Source organism: Pogona vitticeps, chromosome 14, assembly GCF_051106095.1.
Source record: "Pogona vitticeps strain Pit_001003342236 chromosome 14, PviZW2.1, whole genome shotgun sequence".
NCBI lineage: Eukaryota > Metazoa > Chordata > Lepidosauria > Squamata > Agamidae > Pogona > Pogona vitticeps.
In genome coordinates, this window is record NC_135796.1 from 3807372 (window position 1) to 3834338 (window position 26967).

The window sequence follows — 26967 nt, forward strand, 5'->3', positions numbered from 1 at the left end:
ATTTATTCATTCCTCTATTCTGCCTTTCCTCTAGTGACTGCAAGGTGGCCTACATAGTTCCTCTCCTCTCCACTTTATCTTTACAGCAACTCTTTGTAGTAATGCAAGCTAAGAGAGAGTCTATGACTATGCAGTGCGTTTTCATAGTTGAGTGGAGATTACAGCTCCATCTCCCAAACACTCCAAACATAACAAGACATTGGATCTCCAATATTTCATTACCTTGTCATAATTTCACTGACATTCCAAGAACACTTTCCCACAGTTTTGCACATGGTGCCTGTTCACATGGGAAGAAGGTAGAAAGGGACAATAGTTGCTATGAGTAATATAGTGTTTCAGGTCCTGAATTGTCTGGTAAATCCTTATAATAAATATTGAGAATTGGGTGTCAGCCTTTTTGAATAAGGTCATCTAATCTTTTCAATCACAGGTTCCATTACAGCTTATAGAAAATGTTGAATGTCGAGATATATTTCAGCTTCACTTGACTTGTAAAGACTGCAAAGTTATCAGGTATGTGTATATGATTTATGTTGCTAGTGGGACATGTTATTTTAAAGAAAACATTGTGGTCTCATAAAGATGTGCATCAGGGCCCTTTTAATCATTATGGATTATTTACTGACGAAGGTATCTTCTCTCTATTGTGCCAGTTGAACACTGGCAATTAAATACAGGGGATTCAACCGCCCATGAAAGCATCCAAATACAAGAAGCCAATAAGTGATAGTTATGCCAGTATCTGTTCAGGCTGGGAGCACTAGATCTGAACTGAGATTAGAGGGCCCTTGCAATTTTTGCATTGTTTTTTATAGAAGTTGAGAAGTAATCTGTCATTTTGAGCAATCCCTGCCCCCCCCAAAAAAACAACTTTCACCTAATTCTTTGTGCTGCTGTTTTGCTAGATGTTTTGCTTTTACGATCAAGGTCACATTTGCCCACAAATCTGTCTGGTTGCCCCCATGAATATGTTGATGTTGCAGTGATGCATCTAATGTGGTAGCATCTTGGACACTCAAGCAAACCCATAAGAGTCTGGCCAAAAAGGAAGTTGAGCATCAATGCTCAGTGTACTTTAAAATGGTACCTATTTGACACAGATGTATTTAAAATCTATTTGAGGCAGGACAGAGAAAAGAAAATGTTCCCACTTTGTACTTAACTAAATCATTCAACACATGATGGTATATACTACTAAATATATACGAATTTTTGCACAGTTTTTCTTGTTACTTGACATTATGGTGTCATCAGAATGACTTAAAAATTGGATGGTAACCATACCCTAGTTTATATCAGGATTTATGGCCAAAAAAAAAAAAACCTTCTGAAGGATTCAAATAGGTGTTCTTAGGGGGTTATTGCACTGAATGTTTTTCAGATTTCGTATAGGTTCAGATATCATAAAATTTAGCTTGCAGCTCTAAAGATGAACACTTTGCTTTGCTCTTTTGGGGCTTAGATCTTTCTGGGTGAAATGTAATGAATTCCTATCTAGTTATCTTGATATGTTCCGTTTTGTTTTGTTTTGAACAGATGCCAGTTCTCTACCTTTGAGCAGTGTCAAGAATGGCTTAAGCGTCTGAACAATGCCATCCGCCCTCCTTCGAAGATAGAGGATCTCTTTTCCTTTGCTTACCATGCCTGGTGTATGGAGGTCTATGCTAGTGAAAAGGAGCAGCATGGTGATTTGTGCAGACCAGGTATGAACACACAAGAGAGGGGTGGTTTCTGTTGATTATGAGGCTTCTAAAACCACCCGCTTACCTTTTGATAGGCATTGTTCATAGTTTCTTCCCCCAGCCTTCAGCTTCATTGCCATTAAAGAGAAGAAAAAACAGAATAAGGTCAATTAGTTATTCCATAAATAGCATGATAATGTCATGGCCTTACTTAGCCAATCAGGTTTTTCTGATTCTTTGAGAATATTTTTGCTTCCTCTTTACAAGTCTCCCTGAACAGAAGAAAAAAAAAGAGGGGGGGGGAGAGTGAATTTCACAGGAGAACCCTCTTCTTGTGTTTTTTGCCTTGGCCCTATCATTTATGGATGATGCACACTGGCATGTATTGACAGTGCATAGTCTCATATCTGATTTTTCCCTCTAATGTCTCCATAGAGAAGCAGCAAAGGATCATAAAAGAACATTTTATCTATACTTGTTGCTGCCAACTGCCTTATTCCCCCCCCCCCGGTAACTTTTCTCCCTCTTGGGTATTAATTGACTGTGAATATTTTTGTATAAGCAATGCAAAATACTCTTGAAACTTTGAAATGCAATAGTCATTGAAGGTATCGTAGGAAGATCTGTGCTTTTGTGAAGTTGAAGTGATTTTTCCTTTAGCAGGAAGTATCTATTTCAGGTTTATGAATAGTAATTAATGATTACTTGCAGCAGGAACCATATTTGTGTTTGGTAATTGAAAGGATTTTGCCCATGTAAGACCACGTCCTGTTTGAATCTGAACGAGCAGATTGATTTTCTAATACACATAGATGAATATGCTTGTGTTTTATTTGCCTTTAACACCACAGTGGGGTGATTTCCTGTGCAAGTCGGAGAGGATTGTTAATCTTAATACTATTCATGCAACAGTTGATTATTAATCCCACTGTGTAGAGAGCCAATTAAAATCACATTTACAATCATGGGCTATGACTAAAGATGGTAAAATCCAGTTGTTCATGTCTGGGATGACTAAAGCAGATCTACAACTGTTTTTCCTGTTCAGTTGCTGCGATTTACGTGCATTGTACAAAATAAACATACTAAGTAGGGAAGCCTGCACGTCTCATTCTTGTTGTCCCTCTGATACCTAGGAGAGCATGTGACTTCTAGGTTTAAAAATGAAGTTGAACGGATGGGTTTTGATATGAACAATGCCTGGAGGATCTCCAACATCAACGAAAAGTACAAGTAAGTTCTATAGATGCTTGCAAACTGCAGGCTGTTAAGCAAGGGGCTTGCTTTTCTTGTTGTTACATTTTGGAGTAATCGCCCATGGACCTTGCTGTCATCTAATCCTGTTTCTAATAATGGCACTGTTAATTGTTTGGGTCTGAGAGGGTGGAATTTTTTAAAAGATAAGTGTCTGCAAGAGTAATAGAATGCCATGTGCAGTTGCCATTGTGCCATCCTGTTTACCAACATGAATAAACTAGGAAAAGCAGTGGAAGCAGAGGAGCACAGGGAGTTTCCTTAACTGCCTCTGACTATAGGCTCAGTATTCTCAGTGTTGGCTGACAGCAGCTTCTCAGGGTTTCAGACAAGACTGATATGTTTGGGAGCGCTGATGTAAAATGCTTCTCCAATCATGTTGCCTTTGATTTAAGAACATAGGAACCTCTGATTTACTGAGTCAAACACTTCCTCTACCTGGCCCTGTATTGGTCATGCTGTCTGGAGGAATGGCTCCCCAAGATTTCTGGAGGAAATTTTCCAGCTCTACTTTGACATGTAGAATTTGAACTTGGGATGTTCTGCATACAAAATAGGTTCTTTCCCTCTAAGCTGCAGCCTTCCCAGCACCCCCCAAAGATGAAGCCACTCCAGCTGCCTTCTACTATCCAGCCTCAAAGGCTATAGAAATATTTAGTACAGGTTATGGGCTCATTTGTGATCTTTCTACCAGTTATGTGCAGGCTTTGAAGAGCTAAAAAAATCCAGTAACGCATAGCAGGAGAGTTGGGCTAGCCTGTAATTTAGAAATGGGTGTTATCTTCCCTAGATAAGGACGCGTTTATGAAGTATTACTGAGGAGCTGGAGCTGGCAAAGGACTGTGGGATAGAGGAGGGCAAGTTGGGGATACTAATGTGATGGCATGACTCCGTTCTGTGCACTTCCTTTGGCAAAAGTACCAAATAGACACTGTTTGTAGACTAATGTATAAAAATCACTTATGAATAAGGAATAATATGATATAAGGCTCATACACAGCAATTTAAAAATGGCTGAACATGGTACAACATATAGTAAGTCGTAACAGACTCAGTTATTTTTGTATACAGTATTGAGACACATTGGCTGAAGTTCTGTTGCTTTAGCATAGTTTGTTGCAACAAGAATAGACTCAACTGAATCAATGGGGATTTGGTGAACCAACTCCTCTGTAGGTTCCATTGAATCAAATGGACTTACTGTAATTGTGATTTGCTGTGCTAAAGTAAGCCATAACTAGAGTAGGTCCATTCAAATCTATGACATTTATGGAATTACTCACGAAATCCTCACTGATTTAGCGGATCTACTCTAGTGTGGCTTACTGTGGAATAGGATTTCTACCACTGTATTGCAAAAGTTTTCAAATAGGTAACCATGCTAGTCTTCTCAGGATCTATATAAAAAAAACAGGAGTACTTGTGGCACTTTTGATAGATTTATTTCGCCATGAGCTTCATTTTCAGGCAGGTTTTTGAGCCATAAGTGGGGATTCTAAGGAGTGCTGTATTTATGAAATTTAGATATTTTAAAATGTGTTTTAAAATGTTTTAAAGTTTTCAGTCTTGGTTTTTATCTTGATTAATGTTTAACTGTTTTTAAACATAGTATTTGTATTGCGGTTTTGACCTGTTGCCATTGTGGAATTTTAAATGTCTTATATACACGAACCAACCAACCAACCTACTTCCTCAAAACATAAGAGTATAAGAGTGAGGCTACTGTTTGTATACACAGTGAATTGGTGATAGAGCCTAGTGGAGCAGGATAGAGGTAGTGGACTTTTAAAGTGGCATTAGCCACACACATTATTTAACTCTGGAATCTCTGTTCTCTTTTCCCTGTTTGTCACAGGTTATGCAGTAGCTACCCTCAAGAACTCATAGTTCCTGCTTGGATCACGGATAAGGAACTGGAGAGTGTGGCAAGCTTCCGCTCTTGGAAACGCATCCCTGCTGTGGTTTATAGGTAGGACGAGTCTGATAACAATATAGAATAGATAGATAGACTCCTGGTGGCGCCTATGGCATTCCCAGATTGTAGAGGAAATTCCCCTCAGAGTCTTACTCCTTCTTGCCTTTAGGAATAGTGTAAAGATATAATGTTGCGATTTTAAACTTCTGTTTATTGTGGTGGTTTTAATTATTCCTAAAAAAATATTTAAAATGGTTGTGTGGTCCTTGGATACAAGCTGCACACAAGAGTGGTTGATTCTTTTATTTGATCACTAAAATATCACAGGCGGAAGCTACCTGCTGACTCCATGGAAATCCTCATTAGGATGGGCTTTGCAGAGCTATGAGTGCTGCAGAAAGTTCCAAAACCTATGATCGGTTGTGTGTTCAAAATGTTTAAAATTTGGGCAGCACATTGAGCTCAGATGTGGTTGGTTTCAGATTCTAGCCCAAAGTAAAATATGAAACCCGCCACCTCCCGAGTCATTTTGCAGCGCCCCCCCCCCCCTTTTGGAACTTGCTTTAAACAAGGAAAACCGGCCCACACATCTTTCCATGGACTTTGGAACTTGAATGTTTCTTCTACATCACCCCCACATCTGTAATGCTTCGCTCGATGAAGACCCCTGCAGAGCTGAACGCTAACGTCTCCTTGTTGAGTTTTAGCAGTCTAATAAAGATATCACTCACTCTTGTCTAACGATTCTCTGGTCTTGATGTACTTGACGGCATTTGATCACTGCCTTAAGTATTATTGTTAGTGCAAAAAATAGGAAAAAAATAGCATCAATAAATGCTTAATCATCATGCCACATGTTAATGCAGTCTAGTGGGCCCAAGGGAGCAGTGGCATCTCTCTCAAATATGGCACAAGTAAACCTGCGTTTGTCTTCTTGTGAGCAACAGAGCACTAGCCCTAGGTGTTCCTCTGTAAGTCAAGCTGGGCAGCACTTCGTAGCCAGAGGAGCCTCAGCATTGATTGCTGCAGAGCCGTGGGGTGAGTGGGGAGGTTGAGGACAGGACATTTTGGAGGTCTGTCATTCACAGGGTTGACGTAAGTCGGAGGCAACTTGACGGCATGGAACCACTGCAAGATCAGCAACTTTTTTTTCATGCGATGTGTGTGAAATCTGATGTAACTTTGGATATGCAGAACTTTGATTTTTTTTTTTCCTGGAAAGACCAGATGTGAACTGGCATACCTATCCTGTAATTTTCAACTGGGTTACCCACTTGAACTAAGTATATATACATAGAGCCTGTTTTTTTTTTTTTAATGATACTCTAGGTATATTTAGGCTGGGCACCACCACTTCATCCTTCTATTTTCTTACTTTTCCTTTATTTGATTTTTTAAAATAAACTTTACAAATCTGTGTCTGCACAGTGATGGAGAGTGGAAGTGCAGTACTAATTTTCCAGTCCTTGCCTCGGTTAAGCTACTGCATTTGTAATATTAAAGTCAGCCTGTTGGAAGTTCTTTGTGTTAAATCCTTGGATCACACAGCCCATGCAGGCGGAAGGCATTTTGAAGTTGGAAGGATCCCAGCCTGAGTTCATAGCATTAGTCTTTCCTGCTCTGTCTGGGCGCTCTGACTCAGAGCAAGGGAGAGAGACAATGGGACAAGAGTAGCTGCAGTGAGGAGCTTGGCTTTGGGATCATGGCAGATAATTATCTACTGTTTTTCTGCACTATCCATGAATGGCGGTGGTCAGCCTGATGTAACTGGCAAAATTTGTTTGATTTTTTTTTTCTCAGTGGTCTAACAAAAAGGAATCGCCCTACTCTTACATTTGTGCAATCTTAAAGACCACACAGTCTTTTCCTAATTCTTTCTAGATACATTTTGTCATCCTTTTTCCATGCTTGATAATTATAAGAGGGCTTTGACATTGTTCTCTTGCTCTTTTTTGACAGCTTTAACACAAAAGACATATGCAAAGCATTCAGAGACCCCAATAATTGCTGTTTGAGGTTTGTTCTACTTTTGAGGGTAGATACAAAATTGATGACAATGAAATAGTCTTCATGCTAGATGTTACAAATGCGAAGATGAAACAATTTCTGTAATTGAAAATGTTAGCTCATAGGCCTGCAGCTTTCTTGGTGAACTAGGTGACAGCACATGTCATCAAACAACTAGTTTCTGCTTAATGTGAAAAGGAACATTTCCCCTTTCGAAGTGTTATTGTTTTTTCCTTGATTGACTCTGCTGCCAACTCCCAGTTTAGGGAAGATGAACTGTGACTCAAAGATTTGTTATTAAATGCAGGTTTCATTTTGCAGACGCTGAGGTGTAACCACTGCAAATTACTTGCTTCACAATGGAAATAACACTCCTGCAGAGTATGCCAAGTATCTTTACACTGGTGCAATCTCTCTCTCTCTCTTGTCTCATTTGTCAAATGAACTGGCTTTGGGTTCACACAGGTTATATAAAACTATACATGCATTTCCCCAGTTGCCTCTTTTCTGCACGAAAAGCACTTCCAAATGGTAAAGCTGCTGATCAGCATTAGCATCAGCTGTTGATCACTGATCTCTCTTTAGGAATAAACTGCAGCCTTCCAGTTCTAGACATCTCTGTATTATAGGCATTTTTACATGTCTCAGCAAAAGCTGTTTCAAATCCTGACTTGGCTGAAGGGGTCACAGATCCATTTGTTTGGTTATTTTGTTAATTGCTTCTTCATCAGCCCTGCATGAATCTCTTTACATGCTAGTTTAGTTTTTCAGAACATACAAGTATTAGAAAAAGTTTAGCCGCTTTTGGAAATTTTCATTGAGGCGGCAATTTCTGCTGAGCAAAACACTTTTGCTACAGTAATAACCCCCAGTTTTCTATTTCTTGTTTAGGCACCAGAGCAATGGGGCAGTAATTTCTCGTTGTGGGCAGCCTGAGGTGAGCTGGTGGGGTTGGAGGAATGCTGATGACGAACATCTTGTCCAATCTGTGGCAAAAGCCTGCGCCTCAGATTCTAAGTCTAACAGCAGTAAACTGATGAATGGAAACTGCTCGCGAGATTTCTCCAATGGTGGGGATTTCTCAGATGTGGAATTTGGTAAGCTTAGTAGCCCTCCGCTTGTAAAATGTTGAATGTCTAATTCTCTGTGGAATTCAAATTCCACTGATATTTAGCAGAGGTGTTTTAGCCTTTCACTTCTAATCATTCTTGTTTTCTGTTTGATGCATGTGCAGTAATGACAGTGGTTTCAGTCTTGCGCTGCTTAAATCTGTCTGGCTTCCAACCAGTTCACATGTGTGCAGATCTAAACTCCAGATGTAGAATATATTTACTCTGGTTATGCTTTATATACTTCTGTTAAGGTTGTTCACCTTTTGTAATGGTGATTTAAGAGATGCATTGCAGCTATGAAGCAAACATGAAAAAAAAAATCCATGCCTAAACTCTTCCAAACCATTTCACAGTAGCAATCCAGAATAATCACTGCAGAAAGACGATTCAAGCAGTAGTTTGCTTTGGTTAGGCTCCTTCAGCTATGACAATGAGAGTATCTCCAACTAGATGTGGGCCAGGATCCTCTTACAAAGCTTTATTGGCACAGCAGGAATTTATTTATTTTATTTATTTATTTGATTTATATCCCACCCATCTGGTCTGGTCAGCCACTCTGAATGACATCACTGGCAGCTGCAGATGGCTTCTAATATAAGTGTCCCTTTTTTGAACTCCTAAATTTGAAATGCAGGGGGTATGGGCAGCTTGGTCTTCTTGCACGGAAGTGGCAGGCAAACTGAAATTGAAAAAGCGACTCTTTCATTAGTGGCAGTCTGCTGGTGGTAGTGATGTGATCCCTACAGTGCTGTTGGGGCTGCACAAGAGGATACTGGCCATTGTGTAAAACAAGTATGCTTTTTGAATAGCTACTGCACATACAGTTGTCTGTCCTCTCTTTGTTCCTAGATTCCTCTATCTCCAACGCTTCGGGAGCAGAAAGTTTAGCCATTCAGCCCCAAAAGCTGTTGATCTTAGATGCACGTTCTTATGCAGCTGCTGTTGCAAACAGGGCCAAAGGGGGAGGTTGCGAATGCCCAGGTAAGTTACCGTAGCCTTCTTTCTTCTTTGCCCTACTGTGTTTATAAACACTTCTAGGACAGGAAGAGAACATCTTGCATAAACTAGATTGTCCTTTTCATATCAGGGCTATGAAAGAAGGAGGGGGTATCTTACAATGTAGAAATACCAAAGGAGAGGTTGATGAAGTGGGGCTGCAAGTGGAGGAAGTTCATGCCAAATAAAACTTGCCAGTCTTTCACATGCCCTAAGAGTTTGGGTTTTTTTTTTCTTGTAACAGACTAACGTCTCTCAAAAGTTTAGAACAAGAGTAAGCACAGAGTGGCCTGAGGCTGTTTTGAGGCCCCAGTGCCCACAAAGAGTTCCCCAGGATGAATAGGTTGCTTTAAAAAAAAAGGGGGGGGAGCAGTGTTTGTGCGGAAAGGGGAAGGTAGTCATGAGAGCCTCGTAAAGTCACCCCAAAACCAAAATCAGGTGCAGAGGTCTGGTTATGCTCCCTTTTGCTTTTCTGTCGAAATTTTGACTGCTTTTAACGGTCCATATGCAACCTGTTGGTGTGGGTGAGGGGAACGAAGGAGCAGATATTTGCCCCATGCCCATCCTCCTACCAAAAGTTGTCCACTCTTGGCTTAGATGAAAAAGAGCCAATTATTGGCCTGAAAACAAGTTTCAGACCCTAAAAATATCTTTATAAGCAGCAATATATCGGGATGGCCAAACCAACCATCCAGCCACACATTTTTTTTTCTTTTACGAAAGAAAAGTAGTGAGATTCATGGCCAAAATTAGATGTAACATTAAACCACTATTTTGAATAATGGAAGCCAAAGCCATCTTTGGGGTCACAGGTTTCATCCTCCTTCTTTGCTGTTTGCAACAAACCTCCTTTGGAGAACTTTTACATTCTGTTTTCTCCCGTGCAAATTGAAAGTTGTAGGCAGAATTGGGAAAGATCCCCACCCCCTTGTGAAGCTTTGAAAAACCACTGCCCCTCAGTAGACTAAAGGACTCTTGTGCTTTTTGGGTTCCTAAGTACTGAATTCAGATCTATACGTATAATTAAAAAACTGGCACAGGTTCAAGTTTAAGAACCCACAGAACTGTACTCCCATCAGAATTTCTGCCCTAATACCTCCATAGTCTTCCAGGTGCCAAAATATCTTTGCTTTCATAGGTTTGCCAGCCTGCCGATGTGAGTCCGATATTCTTGCAGTTGCATCTCTCCAAACATTTGTGAGAAACTGCATGGTGGTTTCAGCAAGATGCTGATCTCTCAGCCTCTTTTGTGTGTATTTTATTGCTAAAGCCCTCTTAATCGCAGCCAATCTAAAAAGTTCAGGTTTCTGTGGAAGTATAGGAGAGTGCAAACAACTCCCACCACCAGGGCATTGTCCGAATTTCATCAGAATATCTAAAAGTTCTGTAGAACTTTTCTGCCGAGACCAAAACAGTGCTAGACCTATACTTTCAAAGCCTTTTTTTGGATTTTGGAAAGCCCTTTCAGCAGAGCAGCCTGTGAGTGCACTGGCGTGTCTGCATGGGTTGGTTTTCAGTTCCCGGCACAAAGGAGTGGAGTGGCTGGAAAACGTGCAACGAATTCCTGCTGGACAGGCAAAGGTGGGAATGGTGTTCAAAAAGGCCTTTCACGTGTTGACACTCTATGCGACTTTCATTTTACAACTCCCACCCCAGTTCTCTTGTCTGTTTTCCAACTCCTGTGGGGGTCAGAGTTACGTTTGCTGGCGATGTATAAATCAATTTAAAAGCACTTATGCAGATGGAACCCATTGTTCTGTTACCAGTCTAGTGGATAAATAAGTCCATGTGTTTTCTTTTGGACTGTGTTAGAATAACTCTCTCTCTTCTGTCATAACAATCACCCTTTGTTATAATGTTTGGAGTGCCTGAGAACCTCTAAATGCTCCAGGAGACGGATGGGATAATGGTGCTTAGCACAGCCACAGCTGCCGCCAGCTTGTTTTTACAGCAAAGCTTCTTCATTCATTTAGTTTCTGCCCTTGTTTGAAGTGCCTTCTCTTCTGCTTCTGCTTTCTAACAGAGTATTATCCAAACTGTGAAGTTGTGTTCATGGGAATGGCAAACATCCATTCTATTCGGAAGAGTTTTCAGTCGCTGCGTCTACTCTGCACGCAAATGCCGGACCCAGGAAAGTAAGCGGCACATGGCGTTCTTGCTGTCCTTCCCCCCTTAACCCATTCCTGTTTCTGGTCATCTTACTAGTTGTTGGTATTGTTTGTAAAACAACAAAAACAAACAACTAATCCTGAGTTGGTGTTTGCACTTCTCAAGATTTCATTTGAATAAGTTCCTGTATTCGGGATTTAGGTGTAAAAGGGCATCTGACTTATCCCCATGGAAAAGTGTCAAGTGACAAAGCTTGGATCCTGCATTTCAGTATAAAAGTCAGTGGAAGTCTTGAGTGTGGATTTCCCTTCTGCAAGGGCCCTCTTGTGATCAAAAGTTCTTTAATTCCGTCTTCTAGATTCTTCAGTGCCATTCTACATTAGCCTTCTGCAGCTTTGGCATGTAGCCTACTGGCTAGCATATTTGAGCAGGCTCCGTGACACAGAGAAAGTAGCAGTAGAGTCATCTTTTCGACCAGTGCAGTATTGCAGATCCGCATTCCCCTATGGAAGGCACTCCGTCAAGCTGTCTAGATTAAGAGCATGAGCAAGAAAGCTTTCATGAGTCAGAACGGTTCGCTGTCTCTCTGCTTGTATCTCCACCTTTCCGGGCGGTGTACGTTGGGTGTTTTTTTTTCTTCATCCATTCTGGTTCATAACAACTCTGTGACGCTGAGACCGAATGACTAGTATCAAATCAGCTGTGTCTTTGTATTCTAAATCAAGCTCTCTGTCCCACCAGGCCTGTGCTTTTCCAGCTTGACACAGCTCAGTCTGCCCTTCCTCCATTTGATTTGCCTGCTCCTAAACATTCACGTTTCTTCCGTGGGAACAAGACAGGTCGCAAATGATTGTAGACTTGTGTTGTTTACCAAGCCAGTTGTGTTTTGCTGGTTCCCCATGGAAAACTAGTGTGCTTTTTGAATACAGCCAGCAATTCTGCATACTCTGTATTGCCAGTTTGAGACTGTAGGGTCTAGTGAGTTATCTTTCAGGGAAGCTATGGATCTCTTTATTAAGGAATCCCTCCACCCCAGGATTCCGGAAATAGGTTTGAGGGGGAGGTGGAATCTCTGCTACTTCTCAGCTCAGATGGAAAAAAGAGTTTTTTCCCCATTGCTACTGCAATGAGAATTTTATTTATTCAGCTTGTAATGTTGCTTTGACAAAGACCAGACTCTTCTCTGTGGTTGATCTGCAGCTGGCTGTCGGCTCTAGAAAGCACCAAATGGCTGCAACACTTGTCCGTGCTCCTGAAGTCGGCGCTGCTGGTCGTTCATGCGGTGGACAGAGACCAGCGGCCTGTGTTGGTGCACTGCTCAGATGGATGGGACCGAACCCCTCAGATCGTGGCCCTGGCTAAGCTGCTGCTGGATCCCTATTACAGGACAATAGAGGTTTGTGACTTAAAGCATGGTAAATAGCAGACGTTGGGGTGCTTCTGAATTGTATCGAAGGGCTTTGAATTAGAAGCTTATGACACTGGCTCATCTTCAGAAAAGCGGGTCTGTGGCTTCTTCCCTGAAGGGTGAAGCATAGAACCCATTTTTAAAAAAAGTGACGGTGAAACTAAAATAAAATGTTTAGGGTGCATGGATGGAATATGAGAAATTATGTCCCAGAATGAGACAGTTTGCTTGAGGCAAGGGAACCCTGGGAAGGGTGGTAAAGGTGGCAAGATGGGAGGCAGAGGCCTGGAGCCAGGCATTCCAGCTGCCAGTCGTTTCTCTGCCCAGGCCTTCAGATATGGATGAGAGCAGTTCTGGTTTGGTTTGGTTAAAAATAAAAGCGTGCTGCTTATATACCACCCCATAGTGCTTCAAGCACTCTCTGGGTGGTTTACAAGTTAATGATGCAGGCTACACATTGCCCCCCCCCCCGTGAGCTGGGTTCTCATTTTACCGACCTTGGAAGGATAGAAGGCTGAGTCAACCTGGAGCCGGCTACCTGGGATTCGACCCCAGGTTGTGAGCACAGTTTTGGCTGCAGTACAGCAGTTTAACCACTGCGCCACGAGGCTCTTAAGCAGAGCTCTTGCCAGGCACTGTTCTGTTTCCTCCCACGTGGATTGCTGGGGGTCGGGCGCTCTTTAGGTCTTCAACCTCATGCCCCCAAATGCCTCAGGCTGGGCCTTTAAAACCAAAGAGAATTGAACTTGTACATTTCATGGCATGGTGCTTCTTTATAGGGTTTCCAGGTACTAGTGGAGATGGAGTGGCTAGATTTTGGACACAAGTTTGCTGATCGCTGTGGCCACGGTGAGAATTCAGATGACCTGAACGAACGCTGCCCAGTGTTTCTGCAGTGGCTTGACTGTGTCCATCAGCTCCAGAGACAATTCCCCTGCTCTTTTGAGTTCAACGAAGCATTCCTGGTGAGTTGTGGGCCATAAAACCTCATAAGTTGTATATTTTTCCTGTGTGCTCTCCCGGCTTGATTCTCCTATCCGCTTATTGGGCTTCCGGAATACTTAAAACCAAATTGTAAGGTTTTAATACAGTATGTTCCCTATCCTTGCTTACATTTTGAAGGATACTGCCTGAAGCAGTGGTACTGAAATCAAGTATTTGAGCCCTCTCAGTCAAGCAGTGCCTTGGCTCACTCTTTCAGAACCGAAGGTGTGTATTGCCGTCCTGTCAGGGAGAAGGACATCTCCATTCTCATCCTCTCCAGTCTCACCAGTCAACTGGGGCAGGCCTTGAAGGTGTTCTCCATGGTGGCTTTTGTGACCCCCTTGCTTTCGGTGGCTTTGGCTCTGGGACTTCAAGAATGGGATGCAGGCTGCATGGCATCTCTTAAAGCAGAACCCTGATAACACTGTATAAGCCTATAGCGGGCAACACCGAAGACTGTAACGGTCTTGCATCCAGAGTCCATGTGTTGCCTTTAGAAGTGTCCAGTACCTTTACATATCTGTGAAACATTGTTAGAGCGCTTAAGTCCCTTAACGCTATAGTCTGCTCAGATGTAAGTGCCCTTTAGTTCAGTGGGGTTTATTCCCAGGAAGGTGTGATTCAAACCAATGCTGTAGCTTCCTCATTGGTGTTTAGTACTAGTTCCTGGCATTTTCTTTGAACAATCCCTCTAATAAATGGGGGGGATCCAGTTGGAAAAATCTGATAAATTTATTGTTTTATGCATTGGAGCTAGAAAGCATCTTTATGCTTTCCGAAGTTGGAGAAAAAGAATCCAAAAGGCTACTTGTATCTTTAAAGGACCAACCATTCCTAAATTTTGTTGACCTGCATCTCGTTTCTGCCTATCCCCTAAACTGAAACATAGATCATCTTCTCTCTGAAAGTTTGGAAGAACTCGGTTTCTCTTAAAAAATCATTATGTATTACCTGTCATCTCAAAGATACTGTGCCTCTGTTTATCAGTTCCTAGAGCGCAAGACAGAGGATGCAGTTGTTTTTAATACCCTGCCGGCAGGCTTCCTTTAGGCAGCTGGCTGGCCAATATATGTGCAGAATGTTGGATTAGGTAAGCTTTTGGTCTGGTGCAGTAGGGCTCTTGTTATGTTCTTAAAAGGAAAAGGCCATCTAGTTGTTCCTACTTGGAGCAGTTCACTCATGTAAACTGGCAAAGTATCTTTTTTTTTTCTTCCCACAGCATCCTCAGCACTTTGGGAAAAGCTTAGCTTATGAATCCATAAGTGTGATTCAGCCGTAAGTGTTAGTTCTTCAACCTGCTCCTGTTGCATGGTTGCGTACCCCCTTGCCTGCTAGATCCATGTTCATAGGGTTTCTCTGTATGGCCCTGCGTACATGATTGTTGTGGGGAGAAAATCAGCAGCCCTCTTTTGAGTGTGCCAACGACTCTTCTTGAGTAACTGTTCTCCTGACAGACATGCTGAAAGCGGGGGGTGGGGGACACAACTTCCGTAGGAAGACTTGTTAGTTTCAGAAATGTGGGTGAAGCCGTTTTCTGTCCAGGGGTCTTTATGCCCTAATATTCTGGTTTATGAGCAAACAATAATTTAAGCTGTATCCTTTTGGTGCAGGTCAAGTTGGTGCAGCACACCTACTCTTGCCTCTTTGGTACATTCCTGTGCAACAATGCGAAGGAGCGAGGCGAAAAACATACGCAAGAAAGGACCTGCTCAGTTTGGTCTCTGCTGCGAGCAGGAAACAAAGCCTTCAAAAACCTCCTTTACTCCTCCCAGTCAGAATCCGTATGTACTCTTCTATTCTTTTATTTCACAATAAGGCATTTTTATAGGGGAAACTGCTTGGACCTTGTAAGTTGAAAGCAGCAGTTACGAAGCCGTTCAAACCTTTTGGAGGCTGGGGATCACCTTACTTACTAGCCTGTGCCCTTCCAGTAGTGACTGGGAAGTGGGTGGGGATTATAGTATCTATCGGGTCCTGCCCCTGTCTGATGCCACAGGGAGCCAAAGGAAGAGGCTCTTGGAAAAGCGCAACATGAAGTGGGGCGGGAGGGGGGGAGAGAATGTGTGGTGGATGTATTGAACCATGGGAGGCAGTGGAGAATACAGAGAAAAAGGAAAGAGAGAGTGAAGAAACAGAGGCAGAGGTAGAGAAAAAAATCTTCTGAGAAAACCTATTTTCCTCTCTGGGCATGGAAGAGCAGGGGCAAGAGAGATCTCCCCTAAAATTCCCCGGAATCTCCAGCTTAACCAGTCAGTTTGTGTTCTTTGGGGACAGAAAGAGAAGGTATCAATGTGATAAATAGAATGAAACCATTTGGGATTTAAACTAAATTGTCTTTCTGGTGGTTTCCATCTTAAATTGCTCTCAATTCCGAATTTGGGGTTTACTTGTTTTCCCAATCCTTGTGTGAGCCAGTCCTCATTTTAAGAGGGTTTGTCCTCTTTTCTTCACTCGTGAAGTGAAGTGTAGTGGAGAGCATGGCTTGTGAAGTGGGAGGAGCGTTGTGTCGATTTGCAGGGATCACTGGGCTGGCAAGGAGAAAAAGATTTCTTTTGTGTGGGTTGGGTCGAGTGATTAATCATTAATATACCTGAGATTAGTTTACACCTGCAGACTAAAATGGCTTGTTTACAAACATAAACAAAGTGGTGGGCAGTGATAATATAGTATACAATATACATAGTGCACAAAATCAAAATATGCCATGTTGTCCATGAAATAGAAGGTCAAGTGCCTGACACGAGGAGGCTTGCGAAAATAGGTGTGTTTTCAGTATGTGTCCAAACAAACATTGTTGAACGTGTCAAATTGCAGAGGCAAGAGGATTCCACATCATGGTACAATTCTAATACAGGTCTTGACTTCATTTTCCCACCCCTTAGGTGCTGTATCCCGTGTGTCATGTGCGAAACCTAATGCTCTGGAGTGCCGTTTACTTGCCATGTTCTTCTCCCTCTACCCCTGCGGACGACACCTGTGCCCCATACCCAGCCCCAGGTTCCACCACTGAAGATCAGCCTCTGGGCAGGTGAGTTCAGAAGTAATGGAGGAAACTGTTTTTGAATTGGGTTTAGCATGTTTGAAATTTGAATTTTTTAAAGAGATTTTAAAAATTCCAGCTGCACAACACACAGGGAAGTGTGGGGGATTTTTTTGGTTGGAAACGGAGGTTATTTTACTTGGCTGCTAGAGCTGTTTATTTTAAATTGCTTGTGAAATCAATATATTTTGAATTGTTTTGGCATATGCCAATTCCTCTGTTGGTGTAAATTGTGTCTGTGGGGTTTGTCACAGAATGGATGTCAGGATCGTGGCAATCAGAAGGAAAGGAGCAGAGCTAAGTAGAGCTTAGGTTTAAAAAAATTCAGAAAAGAGAACCGAGAGAGAGAGAGAGAGAAGTTTTGGGTGGAGGGAATGTGTTCCCTCTTTTGCCAGCCTAGAAGCTGCCAGTCTTGTCAATTTCACTGGTGATTTTCTTTCTTTCTTTCTTTCTTTCTTTCTTTCTTTCTTTCTTTCTTTCTTTCTTTCTTTCTTTCTTTCTTTCTTTCTTTCTTTCTTTCTTTCTTTCTTTCTTTCTTTCTTTCTTTCCTTCTTTCCTTCTTTCCTTCTTTCTTTCTATCTTTCTTTCTTTATTTGTTTGTTTGTTTGTTTATTAAATTTATACCCCGCCCCTCTAGACCATGTCTACACGGGGCGGCTTTTTGCCACTCTCTATTTTGCTTTCCCTCCCACCAGCCTCTGCTGCAGTTCTGTCCCTGCATCTCCTTCTCTGCCTTGTGTGTGTGTAAAAGAGAAATAAACATATATTAAATATAACACCACCACAACACAGCAGTGAGTGGCTGTGAAAGGCAACCAGCGCAAGCCTGGGGGGGGCACAGGACGAAGCTTCACATGCAACTGGTCTAAAAGCCTGTGTAGCCCCTTCAGCCAATATACAACATAGTTTAAAAAAACAGATTAAAGGTTTACCCAAGAGGACTCAAAACATCAACCCAAAAGCCACGTGACTACCATGTGTCTTTAAACCAGTTTTAAAAATTCCTTCACCAGATCCAGATTCATTTTCATAGTGTGACCGCACCCTAATTAAGTAGATGCTTGGCATTGGGGAAAGGGTGTTCTTTGTTATTGTCCACATGATATAAAACCAAAAAATCTTGGATACGCATTCCAGTCAGTAATTAATGATTGTATTCAATAGTAATTGGTGGTTATGATAGAGGGGAAGTGTAACTAATAGCTGAAATGATGTTCTTAACGTTTCTTCTCTAGGCTACCAAAGACAAGGTCATTTGACAATCTAACCACAGCCTGTGACAGCAGCGTGCCGACAACCAACCGGCGTAGCAGTGACCCTAGCCTCAATGAGAAATGGCAGGAACACCGTCGGTCCCTGGAGCTCAGCAGCCTTGGGAACCCAGGCGACGATCCTTTTGATGGAGAAAGTCTGGGAAAGCAAGGCAGGACTCTGGTGGGAGCAGAGCTTTCTGTAGCCGTGGCAGACGGGCAGATGGAAAACATCCTGCAAGAAGCTACCAAGGAGGAAGGGGGCCTGGAGGAAAGCTCAAGGTCTGCTCAGGAAACCGTGGGTAAAGAAGGGGAAGAGGACGTTGCCCCCGATAAGGAAAGCAGGACTGAAAACCTGGACAGCTTTGCTGATAAAGTCTATGAAGAGACGGAGGTGGACACAGATACCTTATTAGACAATCCCGCTTCCAACCAGCAGATGGTTTCACAGGGTGCTTCTGAGCTTCAAGGACAGCGGGCTGAGCAAATGGCTCTCCCTTGTGCTGCCGAGAAGCTATCTCAGGTGCTAGAATGGCAGTCTAGTGTTGTAGACAATACAGTAAATAGTAACCTCGAAAGAGGGGAGGAGGGCGGTGTTCGTAGACTTTATGTACAAGGTGAGAGCACCTGCAGTACCTCCCAGGCCACTCTGCCACTGCCCGCCCTGCCAGAGGCAGGAACGTCGAACTTGGAAAGCTCTACTGAAACTTTGACAGAGCATGGCGCAAAGGCAGAGGTGGTCCAAAATGACTCTTGCTCTTGGTTCCATCCCGTGAACAACAGCACTGAGGACCTTTCCCACCCTGAAAACAGGCCTGAAAGGGACGACTCGTTAGAGCTGCACAGATTGGCTGTGAACCTAAACAGGAGCAGCAACGTACGTGATCCCCTGCCTCCTTCACCTTGCCCCTTGCCTTTAGCCGACTATAAAGAGACAGTGTATAACGGAGAGCTGGAGCTAGAGAACAAGGTGATGGAGAGCCCGGTTGGGTTCAGCGTTGCGCAGAAACACCCTGCACCTAATGGACATTGTCTGAATGGAGAGGGCGGGAAGGCCAAGCCCCCCCTTAGCCGCCAGGTCTCCGCAGCCAGCTGTGGCTCTGCCCCTTTGCATCTAAGGAACTTGCACCACAAGTGGGTACACACCATTCCAGGCCGGCAACCGGCAGCAAACAGCCCAGACCAGCCGGCCCGAAGTCACCTGGATGACGACGGCATGCCAATTTATGCTGATGTCATTCAGCAGCGCCTCCGCCAGATTGAAACTGGGCACCAGCAGGAAGTGGAGACCTTAAAGAAGCAGGTGCAGGAGTTGAGGAGCCGGTTGGAGAGCCAGTTCCTGAACAGCTCGCTTCATTTCAATGGGGATTATGGAGATGAAGTGGTAAGTAAAGGAGCATTAACAGTGTGTCTGCAGTGATACACTGCATGGCAAAGAAGGAGTATCCTCCCTGCCCGCTTGACAAGGAAGCCCACAGAGAACATTCAACCTCTTGCATGGATATTTATATCCTAGTTCTTTGCAGCATGATGGCGGTGAGTGGGTTTAGAAAGACCCAGCTGTGGCCTTCTAGTGGAGAATCTTTCATCCCAGGCAGCAAGATGATGAATAGCCATTTACAAGGGAGGAAAGGCAGTGTGTGTAGTATGTGTGTGGACATGTGTAATATCAATGATCTTAGAGCAATCAGAGTGCAAAGCCTTTCTAAGGGTAACTTGTGTAACTATGTTGTAATATAGTAGTGCTTTTATTTACACCCATTTTTAAATCATATTGTAAATGCACTTGAGTCCCTGTTCTGGAACAAAGAAAGCATGAAACCGGAGGGGTCAAGCGCCATGTGACACGTGAGATCCACATAGATTCTCCAGCAGGAGTCGGCAACTGGCTGTCCGTGGGCCAGAGCTGTGCCCAGTTCTGCTGTTATCGCCACTTACGCTGGTTGCAGCTCCATGTGTGGAGGGTGTTAAGTGATGCAAACAGGCAGCCGGGCACGTGGTCCTGATTCTTTGTGGAGTATTTTGAATGAGAAAGCATTCTGACAGTAGATCTACTAGATAGGAATCGGATAAGGTGTGTTAGGTTAACACCCTTTGGTTCCCTGTTGACATAGCTCCTGACATAGCTGGTGTCTCCTTAACATTGGGGGGGGGGGGTTAGGGGGAAAAGAGAGATTTTTCTCCTTTGACTTTGGTACTTTGAAGACTTTGCCTATGACTTCAGTTTCCTTCCTTGTTAGCCGTACAATAACCCTTGAGAAAGGCTCTTGCCTCAGATATTAGCTATTTAATTTGGTCCTGTGTGTGATAAGAAGTGGGCACTGTGGGAAGGAAATCAATGTGTTTATATTCCTGTGTCCCTTTTTTTTTGTTGGTTCAGCTGATGTGGAAGGGAGCCAAAGGAGTGTTCCTGTAACAGACAGAGGTAGCTAGTTTGGGTGCAAGAAGGGAGAAGGGTCTTGACCCACCTGAGCTGCGCATCATTGAAAGTTGTCGTTTTAGAAGAGGTTGCGTTGTTAAGTCCATGCCAAACATATCAGGCAAAATTCAAATGCTTTTTTTTTTTTTTTTTTTTTTTGGTTTGTTCCTTTGGATTTTGCCTGATATATCACTGAAAGTTGTAACTGGCCTGGGACACCGTTGTATGGCCTCCTTCGTTTTCTGAACACTGAATCTGCAAAACGTTTCCTTGCCAAGTCTCTGGTTTTCGCGGAGAAATGTATTGGTTTGTGTTTCAGAGAATGGTTGAACTTTTTCTCTTTGCTCTCAGTGAGGACAACATGGCATTTGGTCAGCTCATACTTGTAGGATTTTGGGCCTTCCTTGTAGGATTTTGGGCATAACCTTGCTAGCGTGCGAAATGAGTGCAACTGTACGCTAGTTGGGGCATTCTTTGGCACTGCCCTTCTTTGGGATTGGGATGTAGACTGATCTTTTCCAGTCCTCTGGCCACTGCTGAGTTTTCCAAACTTGCTGGCATATTGAATGTAGCACCTTAACAGCGTCGTCTTTTAAGATTTTAAGTAGTTCAAATGGAATGCCATCACCTCCATCACCTCCACTGGCCTTGTTGTTAGCCATGCTTTCTAAGCTCGTTATTGAGTTTTTAGCAAATAGCGCCAAGGCAGAAGAATAATGAAGTTTCCAGTTTGCCTTCAAGAGCATGTTCTGAACAGTCACACACTGACACATCTTGCCTACACCTAAATGTGCCCCATATTACAGAGGAAAATTTCAGTTTGAAGTTGCATCAAGGATCTGTAAGATGTAGGAAGATGGGAAGCTGCCTTATATTGATCAGAACTTGAGTTCTTTCAGCCCAGGACTGTATTGTTAACTCTGATGGCCAGGGGTTTTCCAGAGTTTCAAGCAAAAATTCTTTCCAAGCCCTGCCTGGCAATCCTTGGTATCCTCTGGCCTGGCTTTGCTCAACTTTTGAAATCAAATGAGATAGGGTGGCTACAGGTAACGAGAGACATGGTTTCCTCTGTATCTGTTCAGTGGAACCGTTCCCGTGGTGTAGCTTCAGCACGAAGGGCTCTCAGGACTGCAAGTGTCTCTCCGTTAATGGTGGGCAGGGGTATCTGAGGAAGCTGGCAGAAGTGAACTATGTGGACCATGGATTCCGGCTTCTACATTCGGCTCAAAGAACCTTCAAGGGCAGCCAGATGCTCATGTCCGTGGATGCCTTCACATTTTCACTTAGAAGGGGTACCTGCGGGTCCGGGCTGCCACCGTCGCTCCTCTGCCACTCCCCCAAATTATTTAAAGCCGGATTGGAGAACATGCAGGCTGTCTGAAATTTTGAGGCTGCTACTTGATGGTTCCTTCACTATTGCTTCTAATGGTTAGGGCTGATGGGAGGTTAAGCCTTGCTGCAATCTGGAAGGTCACATCTTCCTCTTATGCCCCCTAATGTAAAGCCTTATCCAGATTCCGCATCCAGAGGGGTGAAGCTGGTCTACCACAAATAGCAAAGGGACATTTTGTTCCTGCTCTTCCCTTGTGCTGTGCCTAATTGCCATAACCTCCTCTGTCCCATAATGTAGTCATTCACATAGAAATAAAATTGTTAGTTGGGGCTCTTTGGCACTTTCATAGTGTTCTGTTTGTCAAACGAAACTAGAAAAAAAAAGAAGATCTATGTATGGGTTCCAGAGATTACTGCCAGACTTTTTGCAGTCCCCGTACATACAGTTGTAGAATACTTTGCTCTGTCATCTCTCATGTTACATCTCTCAGGTACCTCCTCTGTTAAGTTATATATCAGCAGGTAGTTGTTTAGCTTCAACACATGAACCATTACAGAAACATTCATGTCTTGACAGTATTTCCATTAAAGAAAACCGCCACTATTTGCTGTATATCCCTCTGCACATCTTGGTTTAGTGTTGAACGTGGAACTTCTCTTTTTTCAGAATTTGTGGGAAATTATAGGCTGAAATCCTGTTTGGAAGAACTGCATCTTGTAAATGCTGGAAACGTCATCAGCAGGCGCTGTTAAAGTTTAAATTAAAACTGCCTGTTTCCTTCATTTTCTGAGTCTCCCTAGGGATCGCTTTTGACATGGGGAAGTCTTTGGGAGGCTCAGGATGGGGTGGCCTTTAATATCTGAGAATCACCATTGATAATCCCAGGCCCAGTGGCAATGATTTACAGATAGTAAAGGCTCTTTACTTCCATCCCAAGGCTCTGAAAGGCTTCCTTAGATCAACACAGTTGTGATGGTGGGGATGAGAACTTTTAGATTAAATTAAAGACACCATCCTTTGCAGCATGCCACTCTGCCAGCAGGATTTCAGTCATAGAATCAGACTTACCTCTCCTTGCCTCGTCTTAGAATCTGTTATCTCTAAGCAGGAGGTTCATAAGATTCCCTGTTCTCAGCTGTCTAATAGTCCATGTCCCATGTTGGAAGTAGGCTGTGTTCAAGCTGTCTTTGTTTGCCAACAGACTTCAATACCTGACTCGGAAAGCAATCTGGATCAGAACTGTTTGTCTCGCTGCAGTACAGAGATTTTCTCTGAAGCCAGCTGGGAGCAGGTGGATAAACAGGACACAGAGGTACAGGCAAAATGCATCGCCGTGGCCTTCCTCTCCCTTTCCTTACATCAGCACATGATACTAATGATAAAGCTCTGCTCTAACACCCCTCGGGCTCTAACACTGGTCTCTGTAAATCCTACCAACCCAACTTGCCCCCCCCCCCAAATCCCTGTTGCCTCTAATACTTTTAAACATCTGTCGCTGTGCCAAAGAGCCCCCGCCCCGCTGTCTGTCTCCAGAGTCACACATTTACTGGACTAACACATACAGCATTGATAGGTTTGGGTATATGGGCCTAGAAAGGAGTTGGGGACTTCCTCTGTGGTTTTGAGCCTCCGGTATTGAGATTAGTCTGCAAGAAGATCTGGGAGGGGAAAAAGAAAGGAAAATCAAACACATTGCAGACTCTTCACTGTAAAACAAGGAGAATTTTAATTTATTTTTAAAAATTTCTTTGCTTCCTTTGACGCTGTTCTCATCTTATTTTTACAAACCCTGCCATGGTCTTGTATTTTAAAGGACTCCTCTTCTCTTCCTTTGTCCTTAGGTGACACGATGGCTTCCCGACCATCTGGCTGCCCATTGCTACGGCTGCGACAGTGTGTTCTGGCTTGTCAGCAGGAAGCACCACTGCAGGTAACGGGTGCCACAGCTGGATCGGGTGGAAGGGACTAGGTAGCTGTGCTGCCGTGTCACCCTATCTGGGAACACCTCCTGTTCAGCCTCTGGCCCTTAGCGACCATTTCACCCTGATAGAGCCACTCCCCAAGTCAAAGCAGGCAAACATACATTGGGGGGGGGCTCCTTGTGAGTAACAGTGTCATTTGATGAAACCAGAAGCAAGTGAGCAACTGAGCAGCCTCTTTTTTTAAAAGCACATTCCTCTCTCCTTCTCCAGATGGTTCTTCACGCAGAATCCATTGTGGACCCCCCCCCCCGACTATGATAGAGGTCCTTAGTTCTTCACAGGCTGTGAAAATGTTTGCAGTGTTATCACACAGGCTAGCCTGACTCCATGCGAGTCCTGGCTATTCAGGAATGAAATGAAACAATACCACCCTCTAACCACCTTGCTTTTATAGCATGTCCTTTCAAGTGTTCAAAATATTTTGTGTAGTTTATTTCCAGTAATCTTTCCAGTAGAGTTAAGGAATTTTAAGTAGAAGTTGAGCAGGGCTTGCCTAAGGGCCACCTCGTAAGTTCAGGGCAGAGACAGGATCTGCACCAGAGACACTCCTGGCTCACATTTTGAGGATGTAGCGCTTGTACATGCACACATAAGACTGTGTGTTCTCAAACATAATGGGACATTTATATTTAAGCATTAAGAGTGTGAGGCTGCTCCACTGCGACACCTCTTTTGGACAATTCTTATTTGGGAAACAAAAGGTTCCTGCTGCTTTTTTCAGTCCATGAGTGATGGTTGTGTGAATGATTTCAAGCTAGGTATCAGCTTGCACAGCGGGTTGGTTTAAATGCCCTTTGAGTAGCCTTTTTGCTCGTGACAGGACAGTCTTTTAACATCCCGTATTGGAGATTGAGCGTGAATCCTAGTTGCCACAAAAGCTTGGTTCCTCTTGCACAGATAACATGATTAAGGAAGAGCTTCTTTCCTCTTTTTAAGACACGTCATTTGCTGAGGCAGATAATTTACATCCTGCCTCAACCCATATTGTCACAGGGCATTGACAGCAGACCTTTTTTGGCCCGAGTGCCCAAACTGGGAGGGGGGACCCAAAAAAACCCAGTGAGCAGTGGCGGTGGCAGCGGAAGGGGAAATCCCGGGCACGGAGGTGCCTGAAGACCCCACTCCGGATCCACCTCCGGCGCCACTGCTCCGGATTCTGGCCCGCCACCTGTCAAAGCGCCAGCACTACCTCTGCAGCCACTTTCTCTGGTTTGGCTGCAGACAAGGAGTAGCGAACCGGTGACTTACGGCTTGCGTGCCCGCAGAGAGGGCTCTGTGTGCCATAGGTTCACCATTGATGTCCTAGGGCATATCCTTTGAGACTTTTTTCCTTTCTAATTCTTCCTTCAAATAAACGGGAGCCCTACAGAAGCACCGGGCTTGCATGGGATCACGTCCACCAAATTCCACCAAAATAGGCTTCTGCATTTCTCGTTCTCCTCCTCTCTTTGTGGCCATCCAGGACTAGTTTCTGTGACACCTCTTTGTTTGGTAAAGCTTCACTGCTAATGGCAAAGCTAGTTAGGAGAACAGTGTGACAAACCCAGACCTACTGGGGTCTGCCACACGTTAACTAAGCTGCCACCAACCATTCCCTATAAGAAGTCACACAGACCAGGGATGGATTTTCAACCAATAAAAGAATAAGGTTTATTTAAATACAACACACAGGAAAAATAAAATGATCAGGTGAATAAGAAATAGTAACGTGGCTTAGTTTCACTCATACATACACACAGGTTGGTTCACACAGAACCCTTAACTTGAAGCACAGACCCTGAACCTATCAGTTCTGGCTAACCAACAGACACCTGAACCTATCAGGTTGGTACTCTGACACACAGTAGTACCCTGTCTGACACACAGACTCCCACACCAGCTTCTTCTTCCCAGCTGCTGCTTCTTCTCCCAGAGTCTCCCCTCCACACAGGCTTCACCTATATATACAGTACAGCCCCTCCTCCTGATGTCCCGCCTTCCACTCCCCATAGGATGGAACTTTCCCTCCAAACCCATGACAGACAGGTAACATCAGTGCTGTATGTAACACCTCCCCTCTTTATAAGTTGTTTTGTAGGGGGAAAGCTAAGGTGCTTTTACCCAAAAAACAACCTGGATAAAACACACGACAACAGTTATACATACCATATCATACTTACTTATACTTACATTCTAAGTTAACCATAGCAATTAGGCATTTAAACATTTACCATATACATTACATCAATTTACCTTTATTCATACAAACCAAGTTCAAAAAACAGGTACATTTAACTTTTTGTCATCAATATATATACATAGTCCATGTTTCTTTCGCCGTCTTCATTCTTCAGGTCTTCTTGACAAGGCGTCAGCAACACAGTTCACTGACCCTCTGACCACCTTCACTTCAAAGTCATAGTCCTGTAGGTTTAAAGCCCACCTCATAAGTTTGCTATTGTGGGTTTTCATTGTCTTTAACCATTGCAGTGGTGAATGGTCAGTGCACAGAACAAAATGTCTTCCCCAGATGTAAGGCTTGGCCTTCTGGATCGCGTAGACTATGGCCAAACACTCCTTCTCCACGGTTGCCAAATGTCTCTCACCTTTTTGAAGTTTCCTACTCAGGTAGGACACTGGATGCTGGTCACCATTCTCATCCTCCTGGCACAGAACTGCTCCTACCCCGCTGTTAGACGCATCGGTGTAGATGATGAACTCCCGGTCGAAGTCTGGAGCACGCAGCACAGGATAGTTGATTAACGCCTCCTTCAACCTCTGGAACGCCGCCTCACAGTCGCTGGTCCATGGGATGCGGTCATCAGCCTTCTTCCTCGTCAGATCGGTCAGCGGAGCCGCAATCTCGCTAAACCTCGGGATGAACTTTCTGTAGTAGCCCACCAACCCAAGAAATGATTTGACTTTTTTCTTGGTGTTGGGTCTAGGCCAATCACGAACTGCTTCTATTTTGGCCTCCAGGGGTTTTATCACTCCTCCCCCTACCATGTGACCCAAGTATTTTATTTCTGGGATACCCAGCTGCAGTTTGCTCTCTCTGCAGGGCCCAGGCCACAGCACTTCCTCCCCTGGATTAAAGCGCCTCTCCCTGCCTTCCTGGTCGTCCCAAGCTTTCTTTCTGACCTTTTGAGCTTGCAGGGTCTCTGCTGCTAGCTCTAGGTTTCTCTTTAGGCCATTCCTTAAAGAGTCTATAGAGGTCACAACGTCTTGTGGGTCATCCTGGGTGATCTGCTCCCAATTTTGTTTGATCAAATCAAGGGGCCCTTTCACCCTTCTCCCAAATAAAAGTTCAAACGGACTGAACCCGGTACTGGCTTGTGGCACTGATCGATAAGCAAACAAAAGGGATTGCAGCTTCTGGTCCCAATTGTTTGGATTCTCTGCCAAGTAAGCCCTAATCATGCGCGTTAGAGTCCCATTGAACTTCTCAGTTAACCCATTACTTTCAGGATGATAAGCAGTGGTTTCCTTGTGCT

General features: G+C 43.8%; 1 protein-coding gene across 14 annotated transcripts in view; it reads left to right on the plus strand.

Moving 5' to 3' along the window:
* MTMR3 (myotubularin related protein 3) overlaps nt 1–26967 on the plus strand; it is a 65523-nt gene that overhangs the window by 29869 nt on the left and 8687 nt on the right. For 9 of the 14 annotated variants that reach the window (XM_078381598.1, XM_078381600.1, XM_078381599.1 and 6 more), the window contains 14 exons: nt 434–516; nt 1540–1706; nt 2822–2918; nt 4795–4908; nt 7753–7958; nt 8823–8954; nt 10993–11104; nt 12279–12474; nt 13266–13451; nt 15081–15251; nt 16353–16498; nt 17746–19144; nt 22714–22824; nt 23354–23442. In XM_078381598.1, the coding sequence (XP_078237724.1) occupies nt 434–516; nt 1540–1706; nt 2822–2918; nt 4795–4908; nt 7753–7958; nt 8823–8954; nt 10993–11104; nt 12279–12474; nt 13266–13451; nt 15081–15251; nt 16353–16498; nt 17746–19144; nt 22714–22824; nt 23354–23442 (3209 nt within the window). The remainder of the gene's footprint in view (nt 1–433; nt 517–1539; nt 1707–2821; nt 2919–4794; nt 4909–7752; nt 7959–8822; nt 8955–10992; nt 11105–12278; nt 12475–13265; nt 13452–15080; nt 15252–16352; nt 16499–17745; nt 19145–22713; nt 22825–23353; nt 23443–26967) is intronic. The other 5 variants (XM_078381603.1, XM_078381604.1, XM_078381605.1 and 2 more) reach the window with 1 other exon arrangement.